This window comes from Pelmatolapia mariae, linkage group LG16_19, assembly GCF_036321145.2.
Source record: "Pelmatolapia mariae isolate MD_Pm_ZW linkage group LG16_19, Pm_UMD_F_2, whole genome shotgun sequence".
Classification (NCBI taxonomy): domain Eukaryota; kingdom Metazoa; phylum Chordata; class Actinopteri; order Cichliformes; family Cichlidae; genus Pelmatolapia; species Pelmatolapia mariae.
Window position 1 is genome coordinate 27,312,082 of NC_086241.1, and position 12,849 is coordinate 27,324,930.

Consider the following 12,849-nt stretch of genomic DNA (forward strand, 5'->3'; position numbering starts at 1 on the left):
TTTTAATATTGTTATATATTTAATATTTATCCGTATTTAATGTTAATACATTATTATATATTATTTCTTTGTCCATCATAATACAATTTTGCTAAATAACTCGGACCTTGACTTTTATACTGACGTTTGCAGAGCGGATGTGTTATCCGAGAGCTGCGATTGGTCTATACAAAATACAGCCCTTCCCTTCACGTTCTAGTAACTGAAACTGAACTAAATGTGTTGATAAAATGGAAAAGGTTGTATGTAGTATCCACGGTAAGTGGTAATGGGTTAGTGGTGATTATTATGCGTTTTAAAATGCTAAACTGGATATTGTGTTTGGTTTAAAGAGGTTATAATTGTGTTTTTATCCTGAGAAAAAAAGGTTTGCTACCTACATAGTTTAATAATTACTTTAACATTCGGTTTAATATTCTTCGAGTTTTTACGTGTTTCTAAAAAGAGACTTTTTTGTCACAGGCGGCGTATGTATGTTAAAAACCGGATTAAAAGATGGACCAAATAAAGGCAAGAGCTTCTACGTCTGCGTTGACAAGCAAGGCTGTGATTTTAGTCAGCAAACCAGGTATTCCCACGATGACAATAGGCCTCTGTATTTTCAGACCTGAACCATTCATTGTCACTGTGTTTGAACCAAATAATAATCTCTTAACTATTCCTTGGCTATATCCTTACATTGTTTTTGTTCCATTCATCTCAGTAGCCAAGTTTACTATACTCATTGGCTCTCTCCAGACATCTGAGGTTAAAAGTGTTGGTTATTCAGTGACATATTGTTAAAGTTGTTGATAAACAAATGTGTGTGTTGCACAAATATTTGTTTTATTGACGTGAATTATCATGTCTCTAGCATTTCACCGTCACACTGCCTCCATCATGAAGATTCAATGGTGGAACTCCAGGCTCTCAACTACAGTCAGCAACAGCAGAGCTATAGGTGTGTGTGTGTGTGTGTGTGTGTGTGTGTGTGTGTGTGTGTGTGTGTGTGTGCGCATGTATGAGAGAGAAATCTGAAATCGCATGCTTATACGCAGCTTATATGACTAGATACCAGGTTGGTTAGACTCTCTATTTAACTGCAAATTCCTTCTCGTTTTCCAGGTTGTTCTACCGATGTGCTGTAGGTAAAAAAGCAGGCCAGAGGTGGTGTGGAAATGTACCCTGGACTGCAGTAAGTGCTGCCACAGACTTCCCAACACACACTTGTTTTTTTTATATACATTCAGTATCTCTATCACCAACAGTTTCTGGCCATCGCATTGAGACATTTATTAAAGATAGTTATTAGTTATTAAAAATGCGGTTAATTAAAGTATTGTAAACAGTCATAAGTTGCAGCCTTAAATATGATGTAGCTACATGGTATGAACATGTATTTTTCCTGTTCTGAACTATTTACTTTTTTTAAACACCACATGAGGGATTAGCTGTTATTAGACACCTTTCTGTAAATTTCTATGATATATTTTTTTAAAGTGTGTTGTCTTCCATGATTGCAGCCAGAAACAGAAAAGAGAAGCCCTCTGTCTGACACACAGCTACAGCCCTCATGTCTTCCACCTGTACGAAACCCCTTTAAGGCACCAAGCCAGGCAGACAAGGACTCTGAGTGGAGAAAGTTGCACAACAATAGACATGAGGAGAAGGAAGCAAGTCACAAGGCTGAAGGAAGAGCAAGTTACCAGAAAGAAAATGAAAGGCAACAAGGTGCAGGAGTGGAAGAAAAGGCAGATGATAAGCACAGGTCGTCGGATACTTACCGGGGTAAACAACTTCCACAGGGGATGAAGTTAAAAAAGAGAGTTTCAGATGAGGAAAACAACAGTCCCAAAGAAAACAGTGTTGAAAAAAGAACCGAGAAGATTCAAGACACGCCCGAGCAGAACCGCATCAAGCAAGGAGAAGCAGAAAAGGGCGTTTCTTCCTCCAGCGTCAAGACTGTTCATTCTGAGTCATCAAGCAAACATCAACTCAAAACAATCAATCAAACTGCACCAGTTTCTCACAGGAACTTGACTCAGCAACCATCTGATGCTATAACCTCTCAGGTGAAAGAAACCAAACAAATACTAGAAAAGAGCAGCTGCACCCATGCATCCAGAGACTCTGACAGCAGCAGGAGCCCCATACCTGACAAACCAACTCAGCCAGAGTCCAGTCAGCCCAACAGTCCCGAAAACAACGATGATGATGATGATGATGATGTGGTACTGGTGTCGGTGAAGCCTGCTCCGCAAAAGACTCCTCCAGTTTCTACTGTCCAAAAGACACTGACCAACTTCCCAGGATTCCAGCCAGCTTCTAACATCAAAAAGCCAGTGGAAAACCCCAAAGGGCTGCAGAACCTGCTCACTGTTCAGCTCCAGCAGAAAAAGGTGAGGAGAAGAAGAGACAACACATGTCATGCATGAGCACTGCATTGATTTAAAACCTAACATACAAATATTATTATAATATAAAAAAAAATATTATATGCATGTCAAACATGTCCTTATTAAGAAATCTGTTAATTAACCGCCCTGATCAGTCACTCCTAGGCTGCGTTTCCCAAAACACCGAAGAATATTTATAGTACTTGTAATTATATCATAGTAAATAATCTGCAAGCTCTCAGAATGTGCTTTTTAAATGTTAAAGTTGCCACTGTTAGCTACACTAGCTGACAAGTAGGCTGAAGTAGCTGTTAAGTACAGTTTAGTTTACAAGTCCAGCAATGTGATTTATCATTAGGCTGATATCTAATTGGCTGGTATTAGCTAACTGCTAATCCTTCAGTTTCAGCATTTATAACAGCCCATAAATAAAAGTGAGTGAAAAAGACAAGATGGAAGAAACGCCATTCAACCTTGTTATAAGTTGATCAGGACAGAGCGTAAAGTAAACAAGATAATCAGTGACCAGGCACAACTAATGTTAGGAAAATCTGTTGGTATTTGAGTTTTTGGAAGAGAATACAATTAAATCGCCAACACTCTGTATCAGCATTAAAACTCCTGCATCAGTCGGGCTGTATCTTAATCTGTCAGTCAACTAGTACACGGAAAATTGGATTAAGAGTTTTCTAGTCAGTAATCAACATCCAAAATCAAAATTCAAAATACTGAGCAATTTTATAAAATGTGGGCTATATTAATGTGAGCTGTAGTTGGCCAGAAACTCTAAAGTCTTTGTTTTGCTGTATAAGACATGAATGTAAATGTGAGTGACACACTTAAACTGTAACTTGTAGCTTTTTAACAATTCTGTTTTGATGCAGCCTGTGAAAGGCAAAATGGACTTTACCCACTCCAATACTGTATACATCACAACAACAAATACTACAGAGCAGCTGGTTAGTTTAATACTCAGGCTTATGAGAGCTCTTTGTCTTCACTCTGTCCTCAGGCCACTCTATCTTCGGTAAACTTGGAGGCGCTGCCAGATAAAGGAGAGAGGTTAAGGACACAGGTTAAAGAGCTGGAAGAAGCCCTGGAGTCACTGAGCCTCACTGCTGCTTCTCAGCCTGGTAGGAGTCACACTGCGCAATAGAAATAATAGAATAGCGTTTTTAGATGGTTTATTCAACTGCTTTTTAGTTATTCCACTATGTACCCCAGATATACTCCCAGTTAAGCCCTTATGCTTACATGGGCAAAACCTTGAGGGACTTTTTTTTTTTGTCTTAGTAAGTTGCTGTGTAATTTGATGTTCTTTGATTTTCTTTCTGTCCATGTAAAAACACATGTGCAGGTGAAAGTGTAATAATAAAACCAATAAGGTTTTTTAGATTTGGCTGGATGTCTGTGTCTCCCTTTCAGAGTCCGAGGAAGCGTGTAGCAGCACTGATTCTGGTTTCAGCACCACTCAGATGAATCCATTCAGCCGGCAGGGTGGGACCATCCTGCTCCCTGCTCCTCCAGCCCCGGGCCTGCACCATCATCAGGCCTCTGGTGGCTCTCTGGGGCTCCAGCTGAGCCAGGGATACTCTCAGATGCATGGAGGTATGCCAAATGGGAAAGAGAAACACTTCTATAAAATGTGTAATGTTTTTTTTTTTTTTTAAACTTAGATTGCTAATCATTCATCCTTAATGTTTCCAGCATACCCACAGGCACAGACATTTTATGGGGGTAGAATGACCGACGACCGTCTTCTGGCGGTGAAAAATGCCACCTGTGAGGCCATCGACCATCTCCACAAGTCCCTGGAGTCCTGTCCTGATGCCGAGGCCGAGGCCCCTGATCCCAAGGGTATCAAGGTGTTACACACTGCTTCACTCACTACTGTGGCAAAAATAAAATCTGACAACAACGACTACATTTTCACAAAAACTTCAAAAATAAAGGAAACTCATAGCAGCACTCAGGTATTCTGACTGATTACACAAGGCTTCGGTTAAACTGCAAGCCTTAGTGCTCGGCTCTGTCAGTAAATAGTTACATTTAAAAGTTTTAAGGTGTTGTGATATAGAAGATAGTGGATGAGAGACAACTCTTAGCAGGAGAGGTTGAACTGTTATGCGAATAGTTTCACTAAAAAGCATCATCCAAAATTTCAAGATATGAAAGCCCACTTTTAAATTCATCTATCAGCACTTTTTACATGACACTCAGTGCAGGCGAGCACCATCTTTACTCTGATTTGACTGCTCAGACTGAGACTGTACTGCTTGTCTGACTGAGTACCATTTATTTACTCTCATTTTAAGGATGATTTTCTGCTTCTAGTATTGCAGCAACATTTTAAGGTCAGCCTTAGAAATATAGCTTCCGATTGTAGCTCATAGTTTTACATTATTATGCTCTAAGAAATTGCATCTGAATATAATCTTTATGTGTCCATATATTTTAATTTGTAGAGTATTTCATTTTTGCATCAAAACATTTTCTTTTATTCACAAAACTGTCACAATTTAGAACAGTACAGCCTATATTTCCTCTTTTGATTGGACGATGATGTTAGGCTAAGATTGCTGCATTGTGATTGGTTGCTCAGGTGCCTCTCCTGCCCCATCAGAGGAGAGCTTTGGCCTGGTTGCTCTGGAGAGAAACGCAGAGTCCTTGTGGAGGAATACTGGGTGAGTGTTTTTTCATGTGATTTTCTTCCTCCTTTTAAAGTTGGAAATAAGCCCGTGGGGTCTGTTGGTTACATTTAATTTGCTATTCTATGTACAGAAATGGTCTCCTCAGGCCAGTCAGTTTGCTCACATGACAAAGAGAGGAACACCTTGTTTCTTACCATTTCTTCATCTTTTTTCTAGTACATCTCATTTGTATTCTTTTTAATCAGCGGATGACATGGGTCTGGGGAAGACCTTGACCATGATTTCTCTCATACTGGCCATGAAGATGAAAGCAAAAAAGGACAAGGAGGAGATGGAAGAGAAGAAGAAGGATAGCTGGTTATCCAAAACTGGTAACGAGAACCTTTTGTCACTGACTCAGTGGATCAAATAAAATCTAGCTAAATAAAATTATACAGTTCTTCCTTTTTTAGCTATTTCCTTGTTTTTTTGTGTCCAGACTGCAGCCCTGTGTTGTCTAAGGGCACTCTTATCATCTGCCCTGCCTCCCTGGTGCACCACTGGAAGAAGGAGATTGACAGACATGTCAAGACGGGCAAGTTGACGGTGTACCTGTACCACGGCCCGAACCGTGAGAGAAGTGCCAGAGCGTAAGAAAGCTGCAAACTTTTTCACACACACATTGCTGTTTATTTCTCGGCTCTGCCTTTATCTCAATTTGTAATGGTGCATTCGCATCTTATTCTTTTTGAAGCCACACAAAGTTCCCGCAGTGACAGTTGACCTTTTTTACCTTTGTGCCAAACAGTTACATATTAAAATGTTTGTATTAGAGGCCATAGTAAAGCACTGTAGGAACAAGAGTGTCCTGCAAATGTTTTATAAAGAGAAAGTTTGGAAAAGCCAAAACTCAGTATAGTCGTAAACATGACTAAAGCAGACAAAAAGGAGCTCCACTGTCATAACTGTCGTTATTTTTGCAAAACACGCCTCTTGGGAAAACATGCTTGCACAGACAAAATGAAATGATGCACACGGGGAATTGATGTGTGTACTGTAAATGTTTGATCTCGTGTTCGTGCAAATTAGTGGAGAGCAGCTCTGTCATTGTTTCTTTGACATGTCAAAGATCTTCATTACAGCTGTTCTTTTCCCATTTGAAGGATATTTGAGTCACAAAAACTAAATGCAGTGTTGTGCATGTGTCCACCAGACTGGCAGATTACGATGTGGTGGTGACTACCTACAGCCTAGTGTCCAAGGAGATCCCAGTCCAAAAAGAAGAGGCTGATAAACCCAACACAGATAAGGACGATGTGGTAAATAGTGCATATACAGCCGGAAGCAAAGCCTCTGAGTGTTAACGCTGAAGATGCTGGCAGCAGCATCAAAAATAAAAATACTGTTTTTGTGATTTCTTACTAAGATAAGAGCAGTGTTGGAAACATCACGCTCAGCAAAACTAAATAACTTACAAACACACTTCCCATCATTTTTCTTCAGCGTCCAGGCTCAGCTCCTCTCCTGCGAGTGTCCTGGGCCCGCATAATTCTGGATGAAGCCCACAGCATCAAAAACCCAAAAGTGCAGACCTCCATGGCTGTCTGTCAGCTGAGGGCCGGAGCCCGTTGGGCTGTCACTGGTACACCCATTCAGAACAACCTGCTGGACATGTACTCGCTGCTCAAGTAAGACAACAGCACAGTGAATACAAGTTTTTAACCCATCCTGTGTTTTGTTAGCCTGCTGCACATGTGTGGTCCGTTTTTAATATTTGGGACAATTTTTAAGTATTTTCATAATATGGTGCAGATTGACAAGATAAAACGCCTGTTTTTAATAAGTTACATATAAATCATGAAGTCCGGAATATTTGATCACACAGTTGAGCATCTTAAATAACTAAAACAACGTCTGACAAATCCTCTTCTCACCTTGGCTTGTGTATTTCAGCTGTGTGACATGGCTGTTTTATACTTGAGGATAAAAACATGCAAAGGATACACCAGTACATCCTCGATTACAGCTCATCTGGAAAGGCTTCATTTTCCTCTGTCCTCCAGATACAGTTTTCAGTTTGGAGGACTGAGCTTAATATTTGTTTCACAAGCAGAAGGATGTGAGACGGAGGAGACGAGGAAGCACAAATGAAATAAACACATTATGAATGATAAATGTATTTCATGAATGAGATCCTGTTCTTTCACTGCGTTCCTCTGTCTTTTCAGGTTTCTGCGTTGTTCTCCATTCGATGAGTACAAACTGTGGAAAGCTCAAGTGGACAACGGCTCCAAGAGAGGCAGAGAGCGACTCAACATCCTGACCAGGACTCTGCTGCTTCGACGAACCAAAGACCAACTGGACAGCACAGGAAAACCACTGGTAGAGAGACACACACACAGACTCCATGAACATCTGTCTTTATGGTAGCACATCAGGAAATGCACTCACCATTAGGAGTTTGCTTGTTTTTGTTTTTTATTTAATGGTGGCAAAGTACCTGTTAGCTTCTGGGAGTGTATGTTTAATTACAAAATATAACCAGAAACTAAAGCAGTTTTGTTTCAGGTGTCTCTTCCTGATCGGACTTCCGAGGTGCATCGACTCAAACTTTCTGAGGATGAGCAGGCTGTGTATGATGTGTTATTTGCCCAGTCCAGGTAAAAGTCTGTCTTTTCAGAAATACATGAACCTTTTTGAAATGCAAAGGTTAGGGTTACAGTTAAGGGTTTAATTAACATTTTTAAAGCCCAAGGTGTCAAATATCAAGACATTCTGTTTGTACATTGTTCATTTCAGTATTTTATTTCCTGCATTTTCATCTTTGTTTATTATTTGGACATCTTGATGTTTTTACCTTTTTGAGGGTTGCGAAACTAGGAATTAAGTCAATTATAAAAACTCAATTATATATATATTTTTTTCTCTACTCCAGATCTACTCTGCAGAGCTACCTAAAGCAACATGAAGGAAACGATGTGAAGAAGGGAAGCACTTCCAGTTCTAATCCCTTTGAGAAAGGTGAGGCCTCACCAATAAATAAACTTAATCTGAGCAAAGGTTGTTTTGCAGTCACAATTGCATATTATACGAGGTGCATAATTAAATTTGTGCGTAGAAAACAACAACAGAAATTAAACTGGAAGCTGGGACGGCACGTTTGCCTTTAAGTCAGACTCTTTTAGCAATCAGTGTTTGCTAGTAGCAGTAATGGTGATTTAAAATAGTGTTCACTCTCTCTGTCTCTCCAGTGGCCCAGGAGTTTGGTTTGTCCCAGGCTGATCCTGCTCTGTCGAGCTCCCAGCAGGCTAAGCAGGTGTCCAGCACCGTCCACATCCTGTCCTTGCTGCTGCGCCTCCGACAATGTTGCTGTCACCTCTCACTTCTTAAGAAGGTACACACTTTCACGTGCTGTCATAAGGCTTTCCAGCTATGTCTATAATTTAAAAAGACACACATAATGATACAAACTGAATACTGCACACACCTATTTCCTTCTTTCCATGTCTCCTGTGCTTAGACTCTGGACTCATCGGAGCTGCAGGGTGATGGGATCGTCTTATCTCTGGAGGAGCAGCTCAATGCTCTGTCGCTCTCCTCCAGCCCCTCGCCGTCTGGCCCTGATCCCAAAGACTCTGTGGCCCTCAATGGCACACGCTTCCCCTCGCGGCTGTTTGAGGGCACCAGCAAAAGCACCAAGGTGGCCAATAGATCAGCACACTAACATCACAGTTACTGGCAGAATGTGAAAATGTGTGCTGCTGTCTCATATAGATGGTGAAATAGGATCAGGGTATGATTGTTTTTGTTGATCAAAAGTCACAATAAAGTCAACAATGAAGTCACTGGGTGTGGATTGTTTGCCCTCAGTTGGAGCCTTTGGATCTTTCCCACACAGATTCAGCTCTAAATCATGATTTGACATGATTGTTTTCATGCTAAATGTTTTAAAATTCATAGCTCACCATTTGTCTTTGTTAGAGGCCAGGGAAAATGCACAATGTATGTGATAAGAGAGCATGGTGGTCCAGTTCAAAGTCTGTTTGTTAGTATTAAAAGATGAATTTTCCTTCTAGATCTCTGCTATCATCTCTGAACTGAAGGCGATTAGAGAGAAGAGTAATGATCACAAAAGGTAAAACATTACAGATCACAATAACTAAGAGTTCATGTCTTTTTTTTCACAATTAATAGACCAATTTTTATGTTACCTTCTCATGTGTGGTCTTCATGGTGTGTCCTGCCCTTATTGTCCAGTGTGATCGTGTCCCAGTGGACCAGCATGCTCCGAATTGTAGCAGTTCATCTGCAGCTGATGGGGTTAACGTACAGCGTCATCGACGGGACCGTCAACCCTAAACGCCGGATGGACCTGGTGGAAGAATTCAATACTAACCCAAAAGGACCACAGGTAAATGTCTATATTTTTGTCAAATGGAGCATGTTTGAATGAAGCCGACTGCTTTTTTAGATTTAGATTTTTATTTTTTTTTGGGGGGGGGGGGCAGTTGATGGGTTTTTTGCATTTCTCACATTCCTGGTGAACCCCACTCTCTCCCTTCCCTGTTCCAGTCCACTTCTCAGCTAATCACCTTTCGAACGACTTACATCATCATACACGTCAAGCAATGTGAAGTTTAGATTTTGGAGAACTGCACAGGAGCATGTTTAGACTTCCTGCCTGTAGGCAATTACCTTCACAAAGAGACACAGCCGCAGGAGCATAAATTAAGCATTATGAGGTGGCACAATGGATGGTTTCCATACTTCTAACCAACAGGTGGCAGTAATGCACCAAGTAAAGGAGTTGACATGAATGAAAACAATATAGAATTTAAGATGTTCATAATCTTAATGAGGATGGAAATCCATTCTGCACATTTAACAGAGTTTCACTAATAAATGTATTCAAATTTTATAAAAAATAAAAACAACTTTTATACAACTAGCTGCAAGGAAAATCCACATGGCATTTTTTACATCAAGAGCAGAGGACCTATATTTAAAATGATAAAATTATCACACCAGTAAGAATCAAGGGGAGCTTTAAATACTGGAATGAAATTGGTACCACTTTCTACTGCTCAATCGAAATAAGATTTTGAAATACAAAAGACTCAGATTTACAACGATAAGACAACAACAACAATAACAAACTTGTTTCATTTATTCTGACGTCCGGCCAGTGAAGAAACATTCAAATAATCTAAGTTGGAGGAAGACTCTGGGATCTTCCATTACAGATGACGATTAGCAGAATATCTACCTGTTAAGATATTTTATAACCCCTAAATGAAACTGTGTACAGATAGGAGAAACAACAGCAGATGGACTTTTCTTTCTGTACGATTTATTTATGTAACACTGCGAGCAACTTATCTGTAAAAGACAAATGCTTATTAAGAAGATTGCTTGCGCAGCCAATGGGAAAGCAATAACCCGTAAATGATTAAAACCTGAACCCCTAATTAAGAATGACTGGATGGCACAGTGAACGATATCAAAGACATGAAGAGATTTTCTTTTCTTTAAACTAACAAACTTATCAGTTTACAAAAAACTGTGAAAACACTGATGCACTATGTAAAACAGCAATGTGTTTAAAGTGGCTTTTTTACTTTACTCTTTTTCTTTTTTTGTACCTGCACTGATAATCTGTGCATACATGGAAGGCCAACTGTTCCTGTTTTTGTAATGTTTGCTCCATTTGTGAAGAATACAGTTAAATAAAAAGTAAACAACAATAAATTAAATATATGTTATAAACAGAAATTGCTGCAACACTGAAATGTAAATAATAATAGTAATAATAATGATGATGATGATATTGGGACTTCTAGATTAGCTGTGATCATTATACCAAGTGTACTATGCAGCTGAGAACTAAGCTTGAAGTCATAATGATGAAAATGAGTGTAATCAAACTGTTTTGTTGCACAGCTCTAAATGTATAGTGCTGCCTAATTGTTCTGGTTTTTGCTTCAGGTGATGCTGGTTTCTCTTTGTGCCGGGGGGGTTGGACTGAATCTGATCGGTGGGAATCACCTGTTCCTGATTGACATGCACTGGTGAGAGCCACATTGTCATTCAAAGAGCCGGAAAAGTATCACTTCTGTTGTTTGCTGTTCTCCGTTTAATGTCGCAAGCTGCATTTGAAATATATCTGTTGTGCAAATAATTTTTTCCACTTGTGTCCTCTCTAATTTAATTTTTATCCTCTAAAATATCTTGTGCCTTCACATTTTGCATTATAAGGAATGGCAAAGGACAATTTAAAGGCAGTTATAAACAAACATGTGCACACGTCACACAATGCATTTTGCAGTTTTGCAGAGATTATGTTATTCCAAACTTAAGAAACATTTCTGTAAGGTAGAAGAAAGTTGTTTCAATTTTAACCCTTCAACAGGAACCCAGCTTTGGAGGATCAGGCCTGTGACCGAATCTATAGAGTGGGACAATATAAAGACGTCACCATCCACAGGTGACGCATCAGCTTCTAACTGAATCTCCACAAAATTTCTAGTTTGCATCTTTATTTTTAAATTTTACTAAGCATGTACTGGTAACAATGATGTGTAAACTGCGTTTCTTTGTGCTAATAGTTTGTGTGTGTGTCTATGTGGCATTGTCAATAGGTTTGTGTGTGAAAACACAGTGGAGGAGAAAATTTCCACACTGCAGGCAAAGAAGAAGGAGCTGGCACAGAATGTGCTGTCGGGAACCGGAAACACCCTCTCTAAACTCTCTCTGGCAGATCTCAAGATCATTTTTGGAGTCTGAATAAAGAGCTGTACCAGCTGAGCTATTCAGACATGCATTCATGTGTGAATGTATTAGGTTGTAACTTTAGAAAATGTTGAAATAATAATAATAATAATAATAATAATAATAACAACAACAACAATGGGGTAATGCATTACTTTAAAAGTACCATGTTATTTGTTACACCAAGGCTAAGAATTTTCCTCCAAACACTGAGCCATAACTGAGATGTTTAGATTAGTTACACTAAACAAAATATGTGGGCTTTTTCTAAAACTCTTTTTTTTTTTTTGGTTTGTTTTTGTTTGGGGGGGTGTTTTTGTGTGTTTGTTAGTTTTTATTTGTATTCTTTCTTTCTTTCTTTCTTTTGGACTGTTTAAACTGCAGATGGTCAAATGCCACAGCTGACACACAGCTGGACAGTATTTGAAACATATGTGTGTACACATACATTTAAACAGTTTCTTACTATATTTTGTAAAATTACATAATATTATCCTCCGTGTATTTTTGGTCTTCTGTTTCTTCCACCTGATAGTTTATTTCTTTATACTTATATAAAGAAATACATTATATCATTATTATTATTATTATTATTATTGTTGTTGTTAATAATAATACTATTATCATAATCATTTTATACTAGTATTGCTGTATTTGTGTTGTTTGTGATGTAGTGTTACAATAAATTTAGGTGATTAAAGTTATTAGAAGTGACTTCTGTTTTAGGCAGTAAACTGAAACGATTATTTAATTTTCTAAAGCTGCTTAAAGTTTACTCAGTTGAAAAACATGTTGCTAATATTGTGGCTTTTAAGGCATTTCAATATTGCACTTGTCATTATTAAAATATTATACATTGAAGAATAAAAACATGAGTGGATGACGTGTTTTTTGTTTTGTTCTGTGCAGGAAAGATGTGTGCTATATTTAAATATGCATAATTAGTTAGCAGACGTAAGCCTCGATTTCTTGCTCTGACGGTCTGTTTTCACCAGGCAACGTGTTTTCAACGCTCGCAATCACTGACTTTTGATGCCTTTAGTACATTTCGTTCTTTTGGGCGTCATCGCCCGAAA

The 12,849-nt window shown here is 39.0% G+C and overlaps 1 protein-coding gene across 1 annotated transcript; it reads left to right on the top strand.

Moving 5' to 3' along the window:
• Positions 1-181: 181 nt before the first annotated feature.
• ttf2 (transcription termination factor, RNA polymerase II) lies at positions 182-12,573 on the top strand. Its single transcript, XM_063497377.1, has 23 exons — positions 182-258; positions 463-568; positions 854-940; positions 1,105-1,174; positions 1,503-2,378; positions 3,388-3,508; positions 3,801-3,983; positions 4,083-4,240; positions 4,978-5,059; positions 5,272-5,397; positions 5,505-5,655; positions 6,219-6,324; positions 6,509-6,693; positions 7,234-7,387; positions 7,574-7,665; positions 7,941-8,026; positions 8,257-8,399; positions 8,526-8,705; positions 9,082-9,140; positions 9,263-9,416; positions 10,991-11,073; positions 11,415-11,489; positions 11,644-12,573. The coding sequence occupies exons 1-23, from the start codon at positions 231-233 to the stop codon at positions 11,786-11,788; spliced, it is 3,450 nt and encodes a 1,149-aa protein (XP_063353447.1). The 5' UTR covers positions 182-230; the 3' UTR covers positions 11,789-12,573.
• The last annotated feature ends 276 nt before the right edge of the window (positions 12,574-12,849 follow it).

Excerpts from the sequence above, each read along its gene's own strand:
- ttf2 (XM_063497377.1), top strand. The coding sequence starts at position 231 with ATGGAAAAGGTTGTATGTAGTATCCACG. Across the intron at positions 3,509-3,800 it reads CACTGCTGCTTCTCAGCCTG|AGTCCGAGGAAGCGTGTAGC; the intron begins GTAGGAGTCACA and ends TCTCCCTTTCAG. Across the intron at positions 3,984-4,082 it reads ATACTCTCAGATGCATGGAG|CATACCCACAGGCACAGACA; the intron begins GTATGCCAAATG and ends TAATGTTTCCAG.